The 23641-nt window shown below is 42.4% G+C and overlaps 1 protein-coding gene across 1 annotated transcript in view; it reads left to right on the top strand.

Annotated features, from left to right (window-relative positions):
• LOC147697232 (cytoplasmic tyrosine-protein kinase BMX-like) overlaps positions 1-23641 on the top strand; it is a 619305-nt gene that overhangs the window by 86625 nt on the left and 509039 nt on the right. The window contains exon 4 of the mRNA XM_086936120.1: positions 22550-22669. Coding sequence (XP_086792246.1) covers positions 22550-22669 — 120 coding nt within the window. The remainder of the gene's footprint in view (positions 1-22549; positions 22670-23641) is intronic.

The raw sequence follows: 23641 nt of genomic DNA, 5'->3' as shown, positions 1-23641 counted from the left end.
CGCCCAAAATAACGACAAACCCTATGCAAATATTAAAAATATAGACAACACACCAGCAAAGAAACAGGGTAAAACATTTTATTAAATAACTATTTACATAACGTTGGTTTATAAGATGATGTCAGTAGTGGACCGATGTGTGAATAGGTCGGAAGTAGCACAAGGCGCCAAGATCCGGATGGAAAGTCCTGGATGTTGGGTGCCATAGTTCAGAGTTCTGAGTTTGAGCCTTTTTCAATGCCTGTGCTTTGTTGTTTCCCCTCCATCAAAAACAAAAAAATATATAAAACTGTGCAAAAATACAAAAAAATCAAAAAAAGTTTACAAAAGCAGTGCTTGTAAGACTGTCTGAAGCTTATTTCCACCTACTGCAGCTTCACTATTCTCAAAGTAAGTGAGGGTCGTTTGTGGACCTGACTGCATTTGAAAACAATGTTATATGGTACCTCCCTAAACCGCTTGACGGAGGCCCCTGAGGGGTGGTGTGATGGCACGGACTCGGAGATGACGCTTGGCTCCGACCCCCTCCCCAAGTCTTATAGCACTGGTGTAGCCTGAGATCGCCCCCGACATAGGCGGCCGGCTCCCGGGGTCCGGCGGAACTTTTTGCCTTTTGATGACTCTTCTATTCTGGACTTTGTCCCACAATCCGTTTGACCTGAAGACACGCTGTAGTGGGGCGGCCCTTTACCGTTTTAGTTGCCATTCCGCCCGCTTTTGCTACACTGTGCCTCTTCCGCCATTCAGCTGTTTACCGCCCGCTCTTGCGACTACAGCGTCTCGCTCACCATGTAGTTAAGTTGCTCCCGCTCTTGCGGTGCAGCGATAGGCGGCTGCCACAGGACTCTCAAAATGGCGGCCGGCTCTTCGGTTTTAGGCCTGGTCCACTAAAATGGCCCTGGGACACCTTGGAACTCGGACGCTTCCCTGATAGGGCTTGGGTCCCATTCTCGAAAGCGTCCCCTCAGCCTTGAAGATTCTACAAAAGTCTTGGGGGCCCCCGACTCCCGCAGGCTTCTGGTGGGGAGTGGCTGCCATGTCTGCTCGTGAAATGGCCACGACGGAGCTACGAGATGGTAGTGCTCTCATGCTGACGCCAGCTTTAGTCTGAAACATCCAGAAACACTGTAGTCTACCAATTCGATCAGTTCCGGTAGCGCCCCAACATGACCCGGAAGAGAAGAACTTGCCCTCCCCTCTTTGACTGATGGTTCTTGTTGCCTGTCCCCTCTGTTGTCATTTAACAGAACTTTTTGGACTGCTGAAAGGGGTTGTGTTCCGAACGCTGGTTGGTGGAGACATTTTGACTATATTCTTGACCTACGTTGTCGCATTATGCGTTATATGACACGCCGCGTTAGCGCACCCGGAAGTGATCCGGGGCGCGGCGCGCAGTGCGTAACGTAAGCATAACAGGTCATGTGACTTGTTAATAAAACTTTTTATTGGTTCATTTTACTTTTGTTATTTTAATAATGAAAAGCTTGGTCATATGACCTAAAAAATACGCTTTTTATTGATTTCGAACTTTTTTTTTTAAACATATATGTTATAATATTCCAGGCTAATGTACTTTCCCGGAAAATTTACAACTGTCCTGCAAGTAAAATATATTCCTTTTTCGAGAAAAAGGGCGTTTCTTCGTTCCATGACGGAGCCGTTGAGTAAAAGAGACTCGGCCTGCTGTCTTAGTCGCCGATACGTCTGATTATCAGATTCTTATCGATCACTTTATGTTGCAGGAGTGGAAAACACAACTGCCCTTGACCATTTATCTTTACTGCGTTCCTACGTATTATACCTTTTATCCGTCATGTAATTGGACTGCTTTATTTCACTTGCCTTTTACTGATTCGAAAACAGTGACTAAAAGTAAAAACTTTACCAATCTAAATACTACTACCGTGTTTTGTTTTAAAAACCTTTATTGTGAAAATGTCAGTATACAAATACGGGCCTATAACCACGTGGGCCGGCCACGGAGCAAACTGAAATCGTATATGATGAGGAGACATTTACACTGTAGAGGAACGTAACGAGCGGGCCATTAGGTTACAAGAACTAAGGTGTCTAACAGTTGCGCAATCGGTGGACGTACATTTTGTAATTAAAATAACACAGGGCCACTTACAATAACATTTTCTAGATATACATTTGCGGGCAAGGAGTTACGAGTCCCATTTATACCGGCGCCATTTTGGGCGAGGCCGGGCAGGTCCAAGATATAGTCAAAATGTCTCCACCAACAATCGGCCAGACCAGAACCCCTTTCGGCCCTTTATGCTACAAGATGGTGTCTTCCATTCAGAAAATATTGTTGGCAGCATTTTGAAAGGAAAGATAAACAGCCGTTCTCCTAGTGAGTCTCACATTGTTACATTTAGGAAGAATGTTGAAGAGTAATATGTGGAAAATATGAAGCCATTTTTCTACAAACTCTCAATCAGCCTTGGATGGAAAAAAAAATCCTGAAGAATGTACAAACTGAAAACCAATTTTTGTCTGTATAGCATCAACAGCAACGCTTGAGTCAGCTTTGTGTCAAGTCGCCATTTTCATTCAATCAATAGCGTCCCCCTGCACACATTCAGGAACCTGGTCGTGTCTTCAGGTGAAACGGATTGTGGGACAAGCAGAAAAGAAAAGGAAAAAAGTTCCGCCGGACCTCGGGAGTCGGCCGCCTATGTCATGGGCGATCTTTGGCCACACCAGGGCAATAGTGAAGCTGCAGCAGGTGCAAAAGAGCTTCAGACAGTCTTACAAGCACTGCTTTTCTAAACATTTCTTTGTATTTTTTCACAGTTTTATATATTTTTTTTGTTTTTGATGGAGGGGAAACAACAAAAAACAGGCATTGAAAAAAGCTCAACAGTGCAGGGCGCCTTGTGCTGGTTCCGACCTATTCACACATCGGTCCACTACTGACATCACCTCATAAGCCAACGGGGCACCCCACACTGACTTTCGGCGCAGCATTGTAGGATGGCCACACCAGTGCGGCAACTTGCTGGACAGGACCTCGGTGCCATCCGGATCTCGGCGCGTTCGAATCACTGTACCGCAAGAGTGACCGGAACTCAGCTGGTCACGCCGTCTTTCGGCGCAGCATTGTAGGATGGCCATACCAGTGCGGCAACTTGCTGGACACCACCTCGGTGCCATCCGGATCTCGGCACGTTCGAGTCACTGTACCGCAAGAGTGACCGGAACTCAGCTGAACACGCCGTCTTTCGGCGCAGCATTGTAGGATGGCCACACCAGTGCAGCAATTTGCTGGACACCACCTTGGGCAATAGTGAAGCTGCAAAAGGTGCAAATAAGCCTCAGACAGTCTTCAACTTAGTCTGATTCTTATAATAAACTTCAGATAGTCTTACAAGCACTGCTCAGAACTCTCAACTATGGCACTCAACATCCAGAACTTGCCATTCGGATCTTGGCGCCTTGTGCTGGTTCCGACCTATTTACACATCGGTCCACTACTGACATCACCTCATAAGCCAACGGGGCACCCCACGCCGACTTTCGGCGCAGCATTGTAGGATGGCCACACCAGTGCGGCAATTTGCTGGACACCACCTCGGTGCCATCCGGATCTCGGCGCGTTCGATTCACTGTACCGCAAGAGTGACCGCAACTCAGCTGGACACGCCGTCTTTCGGCGCAGCATTGTAGGATGGCCACACCAGTGCGGCAATTTGCTGGACACCACCTCGGTGCCATCCGGATCTCGACGCGTTGTGCTGCCTTCAGCCTATTCGCACATCGGTCCGCTATTGACGCCGCCTCACGTGCCAACGGATTTTCTATGCTTTTTGTAGCCCTATGCCGCATAACAGGTCATGTGACTTGTTTATAAAACTTTTCATTGGTTCATTTTACTTTTGGTTTCCTAAAGATGGAAGGCTTGGTCATATGACCTAAAATAACACTTTTCATTGGTTTAGAACATTTTTTTTTCCCAAACGATGAAAGCCCCACCTTGTTTCTGGATCATTCAGACTGAAGCTGGCGTCAGCATGAGAGCACCACCATCTCGTGGCTCCGTCGTGGTCATTCCGCGAGCAATCATGGCAGCCGCTCCCCACCGGAAGCCTGCGGGAGTCGAGGGCCCCCAAGACTTTTGTAGAATCTTCACGGCTGAGGGGGCGCTTTTCGAGAATGGAGCCCAAGCCCTAGCAGGCAAGCGTCCGAGTTCCAAGGTGTCCCAGGGCCATTTCAGTGGACCAGGCCCAAAACCGAAGAGCCGGCCGCCATTTTAAGAGTCATGTGGCAGCCGCCTATCGCTGCACTGCAAGAGTGGGAGCAACTCAACAACATGGTGAGCGAGACGCTGTAGCCGCAAGAGCGGGCGCAACTCAGCTGGATGGCCGCCACCTGGGGAGGCCCGTTCACGCCGCCTCCCCCACGCCCCCCCCCCCGGGCCGCCCCACGCCAATTTTCGGAGCAGCATTGTAGGATACCAAAACCAGTGTGGCAGTTTACTGGACATCACCTGGGTGCCATCAACATCTCAGCACGTTCTGCTGCCTTGGGACTATTCGCACAACAGACCGCTACTGACGAGGCCTCCCCCCGCACCACCCGGGACGCCCCACGACAATTTTCGGAGCAGCATTGTAGGATCCCAAAACCAGTGCGGCACCCAGGCGACATCACCTGGGTGCCGTCCAGAACTCTGCACGTTGTGCTGCCTTGGGACTATTCGCACAAAAGACAGCTTCTGACCATTGTTGCTTTTTTGGGTGAAAAATGTTTAAATGTTTTTACAGTTTTTGTTCCGTTCATTATATTTAAAAGTTAATAAAGTTTTATAATGTTACTTTGTTGGAGTGTTATAAAAAAAATTTTAAACGGGTGAATGGGGCCTTGAATCGGGTTATTGTCATGTGTGGGCTTTGCAAGTGTACTGCTACAGGATCGGACATTTCAAACTCAAATGCACGTTCTTTTTCTTACCTTTCCGAAGCATGGAGCGCAATAGCAGGCAGAGAAAGGGTGATGCACGTGTTGAACACTACCTGACCTGGCAAGTTGCTGGCAGTGCCCCCCCGCCCGCTCCTGAAAGAGGGCACACACACACCGCCGCCCCGAGTACTTCACAAACCTTTAAAAGACCATGCGCTTGTTCATGAGGCTTAAATGGTTTATCACCTCTTCTAGAACACCTGCATCGACCCTCTGACGTTTCCTGGAAAAATTACCACGTAACACAATACCAAGCCCTATCAGCTGAAACCCCGAGGAATCGTGGGGCATATTATCAAGGGGGTTTATCTCCGCTTTTTTGGCTTTAAAAGCCATGAAAGCGGAGATAAAATTATCTCCCTATTACCAAGCTGTCGCTAACACCAGTTAGTGACAGCTAAAAGGAGATAGCGACCATCTTGGGCCCCGCTTTGCATGTCAGTGATCACTAATGACATGCAAAGTGGGCGTGCCAAGATGTTAGTGACTGGAAACAGTCCCTAACATCGCTATCTCCTATTACCAACTTTTGGAGATATTCGCGCTAAACGCGAATATCTCCAAAAGCTAACACCTGCCCTGAGCAGTTCTTAGCCATGTTATCCAATGGGAGGTGGATAACATGGCTAAGAGCATTTGCTCGATAATACATGAATATCGCTGACTTTTCTGCGATAATAGCAAGGTTTATCTGCGATAAAAATCGCCGATGTGCGGCGAAAATTTTTGTCTCTAAACAAGTTAGAGACAAAAATTATCGCTAGTTGTTCGTAATATGCCCCCGGGTTTTTGCTTGCAGAAATCGGGAGGCGGGAGACTAGCACTGAAATCAGTAGTCTCACGCCTGAATCGGGAGGGTTGGCATGTCTGGATTCTCTTTAGCTGGGGCCATGAACTACATCCGCAGGGGTAGGTGATAGCCTGGGACCAGCCTTGCATCTAAAATGGCTGCAGTGCACAACAAAATTGTGGCATTGGAAAAAAGGCAAGATGGCGCAGACAATGTTTATCAATAAGGATTCATTTATAACAAAATATTTTATCGCAGTGACAAATTGGCGGTCAACACTTCCTGATTTCCATCGAATCAAACGTTAAAAGACGTCACGCAGCAAAAAAAAAAAAGCTCACGCACAGCCGCTGGAAAAGATGTATCAACATATATGAGCCTCCTCAGCCACCCTCATGAAACATAGGGGATTAGGATACGTCTCCCGCACCCCCTTATACCTAGTAATTTAATTAAAACGAAGCACAAAATGGCGAATTCTCGTTTCGCTACCAGTTTGCGGCCCAGTTCACGGCCCGTGAAGCGCTTCTACCGTGAAAAATCATTTTTTTTTTTATTTTCCCCACGGGACCCTTTAATAACCCCAACAACATTCCTAGGAGGTCAAGAGGGGTATACCTTGCCCCCTTTCATTAAATTCCCCCTTCGTTTTTCACCTCTTCTTCTCTCTCGATCCTACCGAGAGATAAGATGGCGGCCGCTCCGGACTGTCACGCAGCAAAAAAAATAAAAAGCTCACGCACAGCCGCTGGAAGAGATGTATCAACATATATGAGCCTCCTCAGCCACCCTCATGAAACATAGGGGATTAGGATACGTCTCCCGCACCCCCTTATACCTAGTAATTTAATTAACGAAGCACAAAATGGCGAATTCCCGTTTCGCTACCAACCAGTTTGCGGCCCACCGAGAGATAAGATGGCGGCCGCTCCGGACTGTCTAGAATGTTGACAGACACCGGAGAGCCAATCAGCTTTCTGCGCTCAAAGTTCCGTTTCGCGAAAAGTAAGCGAACCGGAGCGCAGCCTGGAGCGCTGTTACAGATATATATCTTGATTTAAACGTTAATTTCTCAAAAACTACTGGAGCACATATATTGAGACCTAGCAAAGGCACATCGGGCTAACAGTCCCTACAATTTTGCCAAGTTTCGTGCAAATCCATTCAGCCGTTCGAGCTAAAAGTGAATCCAACCGCCCTATGGAAATTAACATGGGAAAAACGTGTTTTGGGACCCCCCTTTTTTCTCGGCCCCCCCTTGACAAAACCCCCCCAAATTTTCAAGGGCTGCTCAGAAACAAAATGTGCCATTTTCCTAAAAATTTCAGCCGATTCCGTCCACAAACGCCAAAGTTATTAGACATAGAATTTTCAAAAATGCCATAGGGAAAAAATCCTAACTATATATACCTACTGGCGATAGCCAGTAGGTAATATATATATATATATATATATATATATATATATATATATATATATATATATGCATTAACCTCAGTTTCTTACGCGCTGCAAAATCGCTGGCAGACTTGATCAGAAAGTAAAGCACGGACCAGAATTCAGTTCTTAGATTTTTTTTTGCTTGTCTCCTTAATATCTATCTATCTAAATATATATATATATATATATATATATATATATATATATATATATATATATATATATATATATATATATATATATATATATATATATATATATATATATAAAAACAAAACTCTTTCATGCATAGAGTGACGCATAAATTATGCAAAAAAGAAGGAGAGAACTCTGGGTAGTTCTCAAGTTTAGGTGGAAAGCAGCTCCTGATAGAGCACTCTCAACACCAGCGACACTCTAGATCTGCTCACCTCAAATGTCTGTTTTTCTATCAAAGTTTTTAAGCATAGGATTAGCACAGTGCTATCCACACCGAGATAGAAAAGGACAAAGTCTTTTGCCATTTATACAGCCAAGTCTTTAAGCATAAGACTAGTACAGTGCTGTCCTTACCGAGCAGTAAATGACAAAAGCCATTTATCACTCCAGGCACAATATTACAGCTTTGAATTGGTAATATACCAAATCAAGCCAACCTGAAATAAGTAAAAGCAACCCCTGACACAGTGTTTCGCTCTAATTAGAGCTCTTCAGAGAGGTATAGCTTTGTCCAGACATAAGGGAGCACCCAGTATTAAGTCAAAACAAAATCCTTTCAGGCATAGAGTGACGCATAAATTATGCAAAAAAGGAGAAAACTCTGGGTAGTTCTCAAGTTTAGGTGGAAAGCAGCTCCTGTTAGAGCACTATCAACACCAGCGACACTCTAGATCTGCTCACATCAAATGTCTGTTTTTCTATCAAATTTTTTAAGCATAGGATTAGCACAGTGCTATCCACGCCAAGATAGAAAAGGACAAAGTCTTTTGCCATTTATACAGCAAAGTTTTTAGGCATAGGACTAGTACAGTGCTGTCCTTGCTGAGCTGTAAATGACAAAAGCCATTTATCACTCCAGGTACAATATTACAGCTTTGAATTGGTAAAATATCAAATCAAGCCAACCCGAAATGAGTAAAACCAACCCCTGACACAGTGTTTCGCAAAACCCTTTCAGGCATAGATTATGCATCACTCTATGCCTGAAAGGGTTTTGTTTTGACTTAATACTGGGTGCTCTTTAGTGACATCATTTAGAATGTTCTTGAGGGATTCTTTGACTGGACCTCAGCTTGAACAGATGTACTGTGCCCTTTGGAATAAACTGGATTTTCTACTTTCAAGGATATTTGCATTTATTATTAGAATTTTACACTTACATTGCTAAGACATCCATTTACCTAACACTTCTCCCTCTTTCTGCTGTGGAAATTAAATCCCCATGTTTTACTCCTTCGTTTTAATGGGGAGACCCTTCTCAAACCCTTCTGTTTGTCACAGAAATAATCACACCACCAAAGTCAAATGCTAGTGTAGCTGCAAAACATTGTAAACAGTAACTCACCTGTCCTTCGAATATTTCACATCTGTATTCCCAGCTGTAGAGCAATGGGACCTGTGAGTATGATTTAAGGCAAGAGGGGGTAAGAAAGCTCAATCCGATTCAACTGTGAGCTCTCAGATGGTGCCAGGAATTCCACGGGAGCCCGGCTCAGTTCAGCCCAGCAACACAGCTTCAAGCTCTCAGGCAGTCAGGGAGAGGGACAGCGGAAGCCCAGTGTACTATGTAGCCACTTCCACTGCTTACTGCAGCACTGCGAATCTATCCTCCAGCCGCCTGTCCGGGTTTCACAGTTCTGCACTCGGGAGCCACAGACCGCGATTGTGTCTGCGTCTCCTCGCACCCTTGAAATGCACTGGACTAGTCCGGATGTGTCACAAAGAAGCCACAAGAATCACAAGAGGAATCTGCACCTCATTCCCGGGAAGAGCAAGCCGCAGCCGGCATATCCTCTGCATTCTTGTCCTCCATGGACGCTGCTTCACTTCCTTCCTGGGGCGTGACCAGCAATGGAGTGTGCTAGCCGCGACACATGCGGGTAGAATCCACCACACCAGTTATGAAGCAATTTGACAACTTTCAAAGATTTGGTAAATCTTCACAATTCCTATGGGTGCTTTCACTATTATCACATCCCCCACTTTCACATCCATATCTTCGGTATGTTTCATAGAGTCTAAATAGTACGTCCTTTTCACCTATGCTCCATCATACTTTTCCCTTGCAGGCTTAACATCATCTGTGGCTATATAACGTTTATTCCAATACATTCTCTGCTGGTTTTTCTCCTGCTAAAAAACTCAAAGGGAGTCTTGTCCATTGTTTGAGATGGAGAAGTAATATTCTGCAACTCTACACAGTGTTTCATTCTTCTAGTCCAAACTGTTAACTTTTGCCCCCAGAATACTTTCAAGGTCTTGTTGAAACTCTGAAGCATGCCATTGGTTTCTGGACGGTACAACGTACACTTCTTTTGTGAGTTATCACTTTCACTAAAAACCTTTCCCTCTCTTATAAACAGAATTGCACACCATTATCAGATAACATCGTTCTTGGGAAACCTTCTACCTTAACAACATTTCTAAAAATTGAGTGGCACTCTTGGTATCTATGACTGCCATAAAGCTGATGGTAAGCCACCTCAATTAAAGATTTATGAATACTATCATATAACTTTTAGCAATTTTCCCTCCCAGAAGTCCTAATGTCCATGGTAGTAATCTTTTCCCAGGGTTGCTCTGGTAATTAGCAAAAACACATGGGAGGAGTTAGAGTGTTCAGTATTTTGTCACTCATGCAACAGTCCCAGCTTTCTCTAATTAATTCAATTTCTTGAACTGTGGGTCAATGGTTGGCAAGTACACGTCAGTTCTCAAATGCTTCTTTGTCTTCTTTACTCCAAAAATAAATCACCTGCACTAACTTGATCAAACACTGTTGCAGAGACACGTGAGGAATCAACTTGGTACACTTAACAAATAGATAGTCCTTCAGAACAAGCTCATTATGCACATGACAAAAAGTGTTGACTTTCTCTGTAGTCCTCTAACTATTAATAAGACTTTTCTTTTATCATTCCCAATATTTCCACAAGAATCTCATCCTGTCTGAATTCATTTCTCCACTCCTCCTTCAAAATGGCACAATCAGTAGCAATATACACACTATTCCTTCTCAACTCCTCCACAATGCTCATAGACAAGCCGGGCAAACAGTCTGCAGTATTATTCCTTAGTCCAAGGATGTATTCAATAGACAAGGTCAATTTCTCCAGACACATGACCCATGTTTATATTCTCGAGGTCACAAAATCTAATAATCCAGTCTTTCTCTCACAAAACTTTCAAACAGAGTTTTGTGATCAGCCCTGACCTTGAAGACTGTACCTTAGAGAAATGCATTAAACTTCTCCACTGACCATTGTTATGCTAATGCCTCCTCTTCATTAACTGAATCTCTTAATGAACGAGACACAATATTCTTTTTTCGCTCATTGAAAACCTGTCTCAACATCACACCAACACCTTTGGCCCTTGGATCTGTAGTCATCACGTAGCCTCATCGTGGCTAAAATATCTAAAGTTCAAAAGCCTGCACCAAATAGTTTTGTTCAACTCAAATTCCCTTTTATACTGTTAATTCGTCATTTTACTTTAACAGCTGTCTCGTTGAATTCATTGCAATTGATATATTTTGCAACAAACCTCCCAAATTCCCTTTTAGACTCCTAAGCTCTAATTTTTTCTTTAAAAGTTGTCTTTTTTTTTTTTATGTTAAATTTTGGAACAAAGCTCCCATATTACCCAACCATGCTTACAATGATTTAAGCTTTTCTTTGTAAGTTGACATCTTCAGTTTCTTGATCACATCCACAATTGTTTTGTTGGGCTTGACACCTCCCTCAGTAATAGTGTGTCCTTTGTAAGTATTAGTTTGCTTGCCAAACCTACACTTTTTTGCTCATAGCTTCAAACTCTTTAGATCTCTCTAAAACTAATTAAGCCCTCTTATTAAACTCTTTCCATGTTGTCCCTTAACACCACCACATCGTACTGGTAAAATCTCACTCGAAACAAATATGTCAGGAAAAACAGCATAACTCTCTGACAAGCCAATGCTACTGAAATCAGCTCAAATGATATTCTCATAAACATAAAGGCACCAATTGGTATAATGAAATCAGTCAACTACTGTGAATTATTGTGTACCTTTATCTGGTTATACACTGAAGCCAAATGAAAAACAAGTTGGCCAAAAGTATCGTTGTCAGTGTTTCTATGATGGAAGTAGGAATGTGTTAACAATAACCTCATTTTTAGCTACCCACAGATCAATGCACAAACAACTATCTCTGGATCCAGTGATGTCGTTTTCGCAACAGCTACATTGACCTCTAACCTGCATGGTTCTTCAATCCTTAAACTGACCTTGTACTACCTTACTAGCTTCTTAACCATGGCAGACATAGGAGTTACCAAACTCTCGGATTATTCTTACCAAAATAAGACTTCAATCATACTTATCTCTCTCCGATAGCATCTGGAAACTTTTGCTTAACATTTTCACAACCATTTTTTTATGTTGTACTTGAATTTGACTACATGCATTAGGAAGCAGGAACACCCCTAATTCTCTCTGTTGTGGCCAACCCAATATTTCATTACCCTTAAGAGACACATAAACGTTGACAGTTGTCAACCTGTCTTTTCCTTCACCAGCAGGTCTCCGGCTTGCTTTTTTTTCTCAGAAGGACATTTTGAGGGGGAAATGTTTCAACCCAACATGAAGTTGCTCTTATTACAGCATGAAGTAGCTGGCGCACACTATCTTCAAAGAACAACATACCAGCCCGGATTGGACTGAAAGTAGGTAGGTTTAAAAAAAATGGCACATAATCCGATATAGAACCACTGACTTCACACAAATGATACTGAAAATACTTCACCAGATAGGGTTTCTTGCTCCGTAAAAAAACAAGGAGGAAAAAGCTGATGAAAACACTCAGGCTGGAATGAAACAAGGATTCCACCATCTTTCTGAGACTAAGGATTAAGAGTAGTTTTTCACTTAGGGGCATATTATCAAGGACGGAGTTACAATTAACTGTAGTATTCTGCCGCTAAGGCGGCGATAATGGCTTGCTAATATGCCCTGGAGAATTCCAATAGAAGCCCATGTTCACACCAGAACCTGGACTTCTATTGGAATTCTTAAGGGCATGTTATCAAGCCCATTATCGCCACTTTAGCGTCAGTTTTCTGCCTCTAAACCACCGATAATTTTTAACGCTGTCCTTGCTAATATGCCCCTTAGATTGTCACTTTTCACTTGCATTAGCCAGAGGCTACAGTAGAGCCTTTTCTGTGAGCAGTAAGGACTCCTCCAGAAGTTGCAATCCCAGCAAATTAGTAGTAAAGAAAAAAGATGGTCAGGAAATCAGAGTTAGAATTTCATCTTCCATTGGCTATAGTTAAGGAGGCATTACAAGAAAAATCACATTTTACCATAAAGGAAAACAAAAGAGCATTGAACCTTGAGAACAACAAAGCACACTTGGTTGATGGAGAGAGCATAGGAAGTATAGGACACAAAGTCCTACATGCCCCAACATCAAATGCTCATGGTAGCAGTGATGCTATTGTGTATTGATCAGGGGTGTGCTGAAATTGCAATGTTTTTACAAAAGTACTTCATAAGGAATGCATTTTTTTTACATTTTCTGCTCAAAGACGTCTTCGATGTCAGAAAAGCATGCACAATCTTGCATCTCTAAAATCTTCCAAAAGATATGGTTCATAAAATTCATGTAAAGCAAAATTCATAAATATCTCAAGATTTAGCGAGCATGAAAAATTTGTAAGGGCCTAATGTTAATCCTCAAACCTAGAACATATCACACCCTGTTTACAAAACGATTTACCATTAATGCTGATTTAACAGATCACTGAATTATTTTAAATTGAGCAGCTCCATGAACCTGATTCACATTAACTCCCGCACAATGCACACACTAGCAACTCATGTTATAAGTTCTGCTCTGGATGTTGGGTTGACGCCAAGGCCTGTGGTATTGCATTTACTGACATAGTACCTCTAGAACAGTATCTTATTCTGAAAAGAAATCTATGGAGAAGTCTTTACTCCTGTAATATTATAGCTGAAATGCACATTTCTGTTGTAATTAGTCATGGTATGTTGTCCAACTAGCAGCAAACCACATACATTTGGTTTCATATGTATTTAATAGCAGGAGTATCTTAACAAAATAAAATGTTAAGCAGCAGCAGCAGCATAACAGTACATACGTTGATCTCAGCTTCATTAGATATATAGCTAGAGGAGGAAGAAACAATGGATTATACGTGATGATATAACATGACACTACATACTTTTCAAAGGTAGGTATATGTATCAAGTATTCAAAGTTGCAGATATTATGCACTTAGTGCATTTAAAGTACACACCAGCATCAGAGCATTGTTGGAAAAGTCAATTATATCCCTGTTTGAATACCCATTGAACTCAATTAATTTTATGAATTTGTAGCAATATGCTATAGAATGATTGTGAAGATATTAAAATTGAAAATGTCAGTGATCTAGCTGTTCATTAGAAACTGTGGGAGACAGCAGTTGATTACTAGGGAAGTAACTTTCATAAAAATATTGCTCCATTTTTGCTTTTTCAATCAAAAAGGCTAACAGAGTCACAAGACGGTTGCCAACGCATTCTGGTTTGGAGTGTTGGCAGCCAATCAGAATTAAGCTTGTGCTCGGGAGGATTCGCGAATCCTCCTTGGTGCTCAGATATCGATATTATGATTTTTTAAAATTCTCAGGAACTACTGAATGTATTTACACCATTTTAAGAAAGGGCGCTTTCTGAACCAAGAGCTACCTTTTTGCCAGATTTGGTGTCATTCTGTTCAGCAGTCCGGGCTTTAGCCTGTTCCAAAACTTTCTATGGAAATTAACATGGGTATATTTCTCTGAGTGAATTGCTAAGTGAATGAGAAAAAAATCTAGGTCTTTCACCATGGTTCCTGAGGAAACAGGGTTGTCATGCTCAGTAGTTTCCAGAACTGGTCACCCTTGTCTAGGTGTAGAGGGGCAAATGATGGCACTGTGAGCTACTTGGTCCAAGGGACAACATATCCTATGAGGGTGCATGAAATCAGTCTGGCACTATCATAGGTTTATGTTGTCTGCAAACATGCAGTTTCTATGAATTGGTGGAAACTACATAACAGTGTGGGTGTAGAGTGGATGTGTGAGTGGTTATATGGGTAAGTGAGTGGCTTTAGTGGTGAGTGACATGGTGTGTGAGTGTCGATATGGGTGGGTGAATGGTTGTGCGATTGGATGAAAGGGTGACTGAGTGGCTATGTGAGTGGCTCTATGGGTGAGTTATTGGGTGTGTAAGGGGTGTATGTGGGAGTGACTGGTTGTTTGATTGGGTATACATGTAAGAGAATAGGTGTGATAGTGGGTATATTGCACAGTCAGTGTCTGTGTGAGTGGCTGAATGGGTGAGACAGTGGGTGTGTAAGTGGTTGCATGGATATGTGGATGCATATGTAAGTGGCTGTAAATAGGTGAGTAAATGGGTGTGTGAGTGGTTGTGTAGGTGAATAAATGTGTGAGTGAGTAGCTGCATGGGTGAGAGAGTAGTTTTATAAGTGGATATATGGGTGAGTGAGTGTCTGTATGATTAGGTAAGTGAGGGAGTGGGTGTGTGAGTGTTCTATGGATAAGTGAGCGGGATGTGAGTGTGTGGGTGTATGTGAGGCTCTATGGGGTATGAGTGTGTGTGTGAGTGGGTTTATAGATAGTATCATCAGTGATGTCATTTGAGTTCTTATCAGTTACATCACCAGTGATGTCACTGACCATGTCATGAGTGATGTAATATGTCAGGTCTTAAGCAGTCCATTGCTGGGGCATACGTTATAGTTAGCTCAGGTAACTATAACTGCTGAATTTCTTTCATTGTGTATGTGTGAATCCTGAGCCTAACTATAACATCCCTGTAACCTTTGGTTTGTCTGTGAATTTCTATGTTTACAAAAAATGATATTTCCTAACCATAACACCTCTGAAATCTTTGTATGTTTAGTGAACTTCAAAGGTTTTTTTAAATCTATTTCCTAGCTTTTACATCCCTATAAATTTTTTTTTTAAATTCCATTCAATACTATGAACTTTAGCAGTACACCTTAAAAGAACAACAGATCAACGCCTTAAACACATTACAGCAGTACAAAAGTATTACTTAAGAGTAGACTCAATCGTTTGGGGTAATCAATACAACAATTAGATAAAAAAACAGCCTGCCGCTATATGAATACAATAAAATTAAACTAAAATGAACAAAACATTATCATCCATACACACGTGAGCATTCTAGAATGGTGACACATTATATTAGCTTCAATGAGCAGATAGTGTAATTTTGTCACAAACATAATATACAGCTTGTTCCAAATATTTGTCAATAGTATTAGGAATGCATCAATCTTCATCATAATAGACTCCAAAAATGTAATTGTTGACAAGAAATTTAACATTGTGACAGCTCTATCTCTGCATTCCTCCCAGTAAATTGTGTTAAACTGTGTTTTCACCTTATTCATCACATTCTAAATATATATCTTGAAACAGAAAATGCTACAATTTAAGTGATATCAGATTGCAGAATCATATAGGTGTCCGTATGCTGAGTGGTTCCCAGCTTTCCGTTTATTGGGATTAGCAACTTTGACCTTGTGTATTTAGTCTGGGCAAAAGAAAAGGGCATGAACCACTTTTGCTACGGCTAGTCCACAGGACAAGAAATTCTGCTCTACTCTCCTATCAGAGCATGCCCATTTGTTGGTGAATATATACAGTGTTAAAGGTCCAAATCTAAAATTCACATGAAGCTTTCCCAGCCAAGATGAGTTAAATTTCATTTAGAAACTGCTTGGTTTTGCAATAATTCTTTAGCCTCAGAACAGTTTTTTTCATTGTGCCCAGGCCTGGACTTGCCACAAGGAGACTTAATCTAAAATGTGTAGAACTCCTTTTAATGTCTATTTTGGTAATTAAAATACCATCTCACCGGGATCTTCCCAAAGCCCTACTTTCTCCATACTTCTCAGATTGTCTCTAACATATTTTATCCAAGGAAGATCGGCTGCCCCTAGCATGCCAAAAATATCTTCCAATACTTAGTGATAAGAAAGAAGCTAGGAGTTGCCCAGACTCTTCTGTAATACAATATTGGTCTAATCACAATCCCTTCGGAAATCGGCCTGAGCCCTGCCTCCAGCCTTAAGGGGGGATAGATGGCTACTGACCAGGAGACCCAATAACTGCCTCAAAATGATACCATGTGATTTGTAAGGCACTGGCTGCCTTATGAGCCCAAAGCTCCACACCATACAGAGTGTGAGTAGATTTGTATTGCCAGAGAGACAGGTTTATAAAATTATATCTGGTGAACCTTCAACCGCCCACTAAAGTTTTGCTCCAGTTTAAGTCTCCCATTGGCAATGGCAATATACCCTAACCAGTCCATCTGCTTATTAAGGGTAATCTCAAGATACTCAAAGATTTGTACCCTTTCCAACTGAGTACCATTGAAGGTGAGATTGGGTCACGTTGAGCGACTCAGATTAAATATCATATAATTTGTTTTTCCTCATTGATTTCCTAACTTCCCTGAGTGCAGAAATCAATGAATATGTCCAGGATCCTCTGGATGCCAATGGGCAACTTAGATAAGAAAAATGGGTCATTCACAAACATTAGGGCAGGGGCTTTTGTATTAGCTAATCTAGAAGCATCATTAACACACATGTTCAAGAGGTCAACCAAATCGTTAACATACAATGAAAAATGTGTGGGGGTGAGAACACTGCCCTGTCTTATGCCTCCGTTAACTGGGAGTATTCCGAATATATGGCGTTACAATGTCATCATTTACATTGCGGGTATTACAATGCAAGTCGTTACAACTTGCGCTAGAGGCGCTGGACTTAGGAATATAATGATTTACTATTCCAACTCCAGTGTGTCTAACAGTAGGGAGGGTGTTGGAATAGTAAAACATACTATTCCTTAGTTTAGAGCGCCATTGAACGCAAGTCACTGTAACGTATTGCGTTGTAATGACGAGCAATGTAAATGTATTGCGGTGTAACGACAACGTTGTAAAGGAAGTTCCCCGAGTATTCTGTCAGTTGTGCACAGGTCTATTGTGGCTGGTTAGGAGTACCCAGCCACAATGGACCTGTGCACTGTTCTATACATGAGTCTTTTGATAGCTATACAAATGTAGGTTGGGACTCCCATGTCATATTACACTTGCCACAAAACATTTCTAGGGACCAAGTCAAAGGCAGACCTCAAATCCATGAACACCATATATAATCTGCCACCCTCAAGGACAAAAGTTTTCCAATATAATAGCTGCAGGCTGAACACTTGATCAATGACGTACAATTACAAAAACCTGCTTGCAAGGGACTTAGAATAGCTTTAGACTCCATCCACTCTTGCAATCTTTCAAGTACAACTCTACTAAACAACTTTTGCATTGTAATGAGGCAAAAGTGTCTGTAGTTGGTTGGCAGCAGAGGGGAGCACTTTTTATGAATTGGGATTATTTTGCCCCCCCCCTAAGATACAGGAATAGACATCTCTTCCATAATTTAATTAAACAATAGCGCAATATATGGACCCCAAATGTCAGTCTCGGCCAAATACAGGTCACAGGGTATCTTGGCAATACCTGGTGCTTTGTGAGGAACAATCTTCTTGATGGTCGATATCACCTCATATAATGTAATGAAACTTCCCCTTTGACTGAAGACCACTTAACCTTCCTTTTATCTAATTTGTGAATACATATGTATCAGTCCTTTTATCAATTGTGATCAATGTGTCTAATTTTTATCCCCTTTTTTATCAAATTAAACTATAAATATTCTTTCTAACTGAACTAGTCTGTTTGTTTTATCTATTGTGTACCTTCCTTAGTTTATGCCTGGGAGTGTTTTTTCAAATATTGTTTACCCTGTCCCAGGATATTTATCCTTATCAGGGGGTCCTTGCTACCCACAGTATACTTCCCCTTTGCCTGCCACGGGAAGGGCTCCGTGTCTGCACCAACGGAGCACTGTATCCCATCATTCTGGGAGTACAAGCTTTAAAAATGCATGTTCCATGCATCTACAGCAATGTTGTTTTCAATGGTAATATCGCCTTCCTTATTCCCTGTGAGTACTATGTTAATTAAAGCCTTCACTTAATTGATTATGACTCTCCCTGATCCTTGCTTTAAAATACTTCCTAGACCATAAGGGAGTCCAGGTTACTGAAGTCTCCTAGACTCCTCTCTACCAATTTTTAAATGGACTCGATTGATTCCTATGAGAGAGCTATTACACTCTATTTAATTCTGTGCCTATCTGTTAATTGGTGCCTGCCATCAAGGTAATTTAGTCAGGTGACTGTCTTCCTGCTAACGAGGAGATGCATGTCACTGTCAGTGCGCCTCCTGAGAGCTTCCCTGCCTCAGCTCCTGCATCTGTAATACGGTGTGGATGCAGAGGTGAAGGATTCCCTCATTTGCATGGGGCCATGCCCCCAAGCAAATGTGAGAATGCCCTCTGGAAAAAACGCTACTGCTGTGTGTGTGCCAACGCTTTCAGTATTATAGAAGGGGACGCCCAAGCGTCTGCAGCACCTTGTGTAAAAAAAAAGTGCCCCGGGGACGTACAAAGTGAGTGCAAATGCCTGTTGCGCCCCTGGGGCACTACTATATTACTGACCCTGGTTTATACTGATGGCCTTGTTGTGGGTAGTCGCCTGCATACGATGCAAATAGTAATAAGGGGAGTCCACTGAGGACAATCTAGGCAGTGATCCAGTGTGTGTGGGTAAACTGCTGATCAAATAAAGACACACTCACCCAGGTTCAAGAAGAGAGATGTTAAAGGGGAAGGCCTGTCCAGCCTTATCTGGCTGTGGACAGGTGCAGATGGGCCAGCTCTTTTCTCAGGCTTTGCCTGCATGCGTGCCATGCAGCGGTATTGCCACACACTTATATGCATGATTCAGAGTCTCCAGGCAGCAGCAGGGGATGATGGGGATTATAGCTCCACAGGGGTGGTCTGCTGACACATGACTGTCATCCAGTGCAATCCTGGCTTTGCGCACAACAAACAAACAGTGTCCCAATCTCAGCGGGCTGCGGCACACTTTTATGCATGATTCTGGCCATAAGAAAGGCTGTAGCACACTTTTATGCTGGATCCTGGCCTAGCAGAGGTTGAGGGGGATTATAGTTTTCCAGCGGCAGTCTGCGACACACAGCTCTCCCCGGGTGAAATCTCGGCAATATACAAAACGATCAGTCTCCCAATTTTAGTGGGGCTAAGGCACACTTTTATGCGCAATTCTGTGGGCACCCCGGGACATTGGTGAAGCCTTCCAGGAGAGGGGCTTCTCAACCTCCCTCCTTCCGTGAGTAGGGGCCTGCGCCGGGGCGGTAGTAGTCCCCAGGGTGAATAACTGCCAGGGAGCCCACATGAAAACTGTAAAGCCCCGGGGAGGTGATGGTCCCCGGGGCATGGGGGTTCACAGACCCTCCATAGTATGGTGATTGGCCATGGGGAGGTGGCGGTCCCCAGGGCAGAGGGGGTATGTGAGACCCCCCCATATTATTAGAATTAGCCTTGTGGAGGTGGTGGTCCCCAGGGCTGCGGGTGGGCCCAGTTGGCCCGCAGGCATACGTAAGAAAAAGTGCCTGGGGAGGGGGCAGTCCCCTGGGCTTTGATAAGCCCCAGAAGGGGAGCACTGTGAGACCCCACCTATATTTATTAGATGCTCCCTGGACATAGCCCACCCAGGTGGGCCTGCGCTTGCTTTTTAAAAAAATACATTTTTAACCAATTTCATGATTCCCTGCAACATTTTCTTTAAAAAAGAAAATGAATTTATGTCTTGGCTGGGTGCCAGGGGACCCCAAGACCATGGCTTAGAGGTCAGGATATTCCTACCTTGCCCCCTTTTTTTGTTTTCACATTTGTGGGGGGGCACTCTGTGAAGCTGAGTCCCAAGATGGCTGCCAAAACTTCCTGGATGAAGTGTTGACAGCCAATCAGAGCTGTGCATTTCCCTGCACGAGCTGGTCTTTTTTTTAGCAAAGGCTTCATGACCGGAGATATAACTATAATTTTCAACTTTAATTTCTGAAAAATTACCAAACAGATGTGCCCAAACATCAAAAAGTAACATCTACCTTTTTGAAAAATTTGGTGTATCTCCATCCAGCGATTAGGGCTGTAGGTTTGAAAACGCGTTCCTATAGGAATTAACATTACAAACGCACCTTTATTTTGCTCCCTCATTTCTTGGCCGGCACTTCACAGATTCCCCCAAACTTTCCAAAGGCAAGTCAAATGCTTTTCCTATGGAAACTAGGTTCTAACTAAAACTACCTACTGGCGACCACAAGTAGGTAATACAATAAAAACAGTGTTTACAGTGATGTTATAGAAATTCAGCAGTCATAGTTAGCAGGGCTAACTATATATTGCGCCACACAATGCACTTCTTATGACTACACATATTGTATTACTCATGACATGGTCAGTGACATCACTCATGACATCACTTATAACATCTCAAATGACATCACTGATGACAACATCCGCTGAGTGTGGGTGTTGTCTAAACATTTGAGTGTTAAACATATCTATCAAGGCAGTATACTTTGTGTACTACTAATGAGTGAAACTATTTCTAACATATATTATGTAGGTGGCTGTGTAACTAGGTGCATCTGTGTCTGAGTGGATGTCTGGGTACCTGTATGGGTGTGTGAGGGCTGTACCGGTATAAAAGTATAAAAGTAGGTATGTGATTATCTGTGTGGCCCCACAGCTACTCGCATACCTACTTTTATACCCGTACAACCCTCACACACCCATACAGGCACTCAGACACCCACTCACACAGAGATGCACCTAGTCACACAGCCACTCACATAATATGTGTTAGAAATAGTTTCACTCATTAGTAGTACACAAGGTGTACTGCCTTGATAGATGTTTAACACTCAAACTTTAGAAAACACCCACACTCGGTGGATGTTGTTGTCATCAGTGATGTAATTTGAGATGTCATTAGTGATGTCATGAGTGATTTCACTGACCATGTCATGAGTGATGCAATATGTGAGGTAATTAGCAGTGCATTGCGGGGTGCAATTTACTTAGCCCAGTTGACTATGGCTGCTGAATGTCTATAACATCACTGTAAACATATAATATATTATATTCACATTTCTAGAGAGAGAAGGAGAAGTAAGAGAGACAGTAAGTGTTGATGATAAAAAGACAAAGTATACATTTGGAATTTCTCAAATACATTTGGATTTTTATGATGTAAATGGGAGATTTAGATTAGTCATACATTTATGAAGCAATGACTTTGAATGCAGGTCAGCAAAAAGCAGTTTGAAGGAAAGTCCTGCGTAGAGAGAAGACGCAGAACATCAACACTGTACAAAGAGGTTCGGGTATGACAACAAGTTTGTGCCTGAACTAGCATAAGTTTCCTGTAAGTGTGCAATAAGAGCTTCAATGAGGTAGTTAAGGAAAGAGCCGCTAATGACCTTAAGTTTTAAAATCAAAGCTTATATAGAGCTCCAGTCCAATGTTGATGATAAAAGGAAGGTGTGTGACTAGTGAGGTTGAAAGAGGCCTCGTGATGATTTTTATCCAAATGGAGAGGTAATAAATGGAAGATTAACAAGTAGGTAGTGGAATATTTGATTTTGCTTAGGACTAGTAAAAAAAGTCTGTGCCTTAGATATGTAGAAGGTAACATCTGGGAACAACTGTGTCTATTTCCTGCTTGATACCTGAGACTTTAATGCACATGATGGGGCACAATTATTAATAGGGGTGCTTAGTTGTCAGGAAAATAAATTATCTATTGATTAGTGAGTTGGGTGAAGCAATAGTACACATGAACATCTTTGGATTACCAATTTTTGCTCATAAAATACAAAGTGAGAACTTATTCTTTTACTTTTATCAGCTACAATAGGCTCAGTTGCTATAGTGTTTCTTTAAGTTGGCTATCTCATCATCATAGGTTTTATCCTACCCTTAAAGAAGAATTCTGGCTTTCTTCGACAGCTCATGCTAATCAACGTGATCAGATATAATTATATCAAAGTAATGATATATGTAAACAGTATTATAAGAAACAATGCAAATACCTCTGCTCATCATTAATATTCTCTTTCAATCGCAGCAATCGAGGGCAATCTGAGCCTTTCCACCAGGTATCACAATGGATTCTTCACCGATGGGAAGTTTCAATGCTGCAATGAAGTCAACAAAACTGCTATTGGTTGTATGACTTTGGAGAAATGTAATTCAACCTTATTTATTTAAGTGTTAGTTACTCTAAAGTTCTGTGTGTTAGTGCATGTATGCAGCAGAGAGGCCAGTTTATGAGTGGCTATATCCTAAAAAGAGGTACTTTTAGATCTGGCGTTAAAAAATACAATTTATTTTACTAATATTATATATGTAACATACTTGCTTAAAGTGGTTTTCTGGCAGCCCTTATCACCATTGGTCTGTCTTTGTGTCATTCACATTTTTTTCACCTCACTTAAGTATACCTTTCATGAGCAGCACATCCACAGTATTAAACATTGGGTTACTGATTGACTGGGGTGTGAGCCCTGGCCAAGAAGCAAGGACAATCCTAGTCAGGGTAAGGCACAAGCAAACTCTTGATTAATCTGTGCTCAGTCCCCTGGTAGCCTTGCACAGAGCAGTCAGGCTTAACTTAAAGGCAATATGTAGAGAGTTTGTGCAACACTTCAATCAGTAAAACATTGAAAACATCAACACAAAATCCCACACCAGATTAGAAAATAGAGCAAATATAACAAGACTAAAATGACAAAAATCCTAACTGTTGCACCAGAGTTATGAATCTTTACAGAATAAACTGTAAAATAGCACCTTGAAGGATAAAGGGCCAACCGGGGATACCTGGTTGTGCTGGACCGTGTCAAAGTCAAAGATCCAGGCTGACCGTGATAGAGCATGGATCAGATACAGTCCCAGAATAGTCCCACTGAAGTTTTACCTTCTAAAGAATTGTTCCAAAAGTTCTATTAATGTTGGGGAGGATCACCAGGAGCAAGGAGAGCCTTGCGGGCAGCAGTTGGTGTGGCAAAAAAAGAGCAGGCCATGCGCCCTGGATGGGTCTGCTAGAGCTACACATTGCGGTCCCCCACAGGCTGATGATGATTCTGTGCAAAGAGGGATGCAATGGCTAATGCTGATTTCCTATGCAAGCATTATGGTTCCAGTTCAAATGGGCCTT

Source organism: Lissotriton vulgaris, chromosome 8 (genome assembly GCF_964263255.1).
Source record: "Lissotriton vulgaris chromosome 8, aLisVul1.2, whole genome shotgun sequence".
Classification (NCBI taxonomy): domain Eukaryota; kingdom Metazoa; phylum Chordata; class Amphibia; order Caudata; family Salamandridae; genus Lissotriton; species Lissotriton vulgaris.
This window is presented reverse-complemented; position numbering and strand designations above follow the sequence as displayed.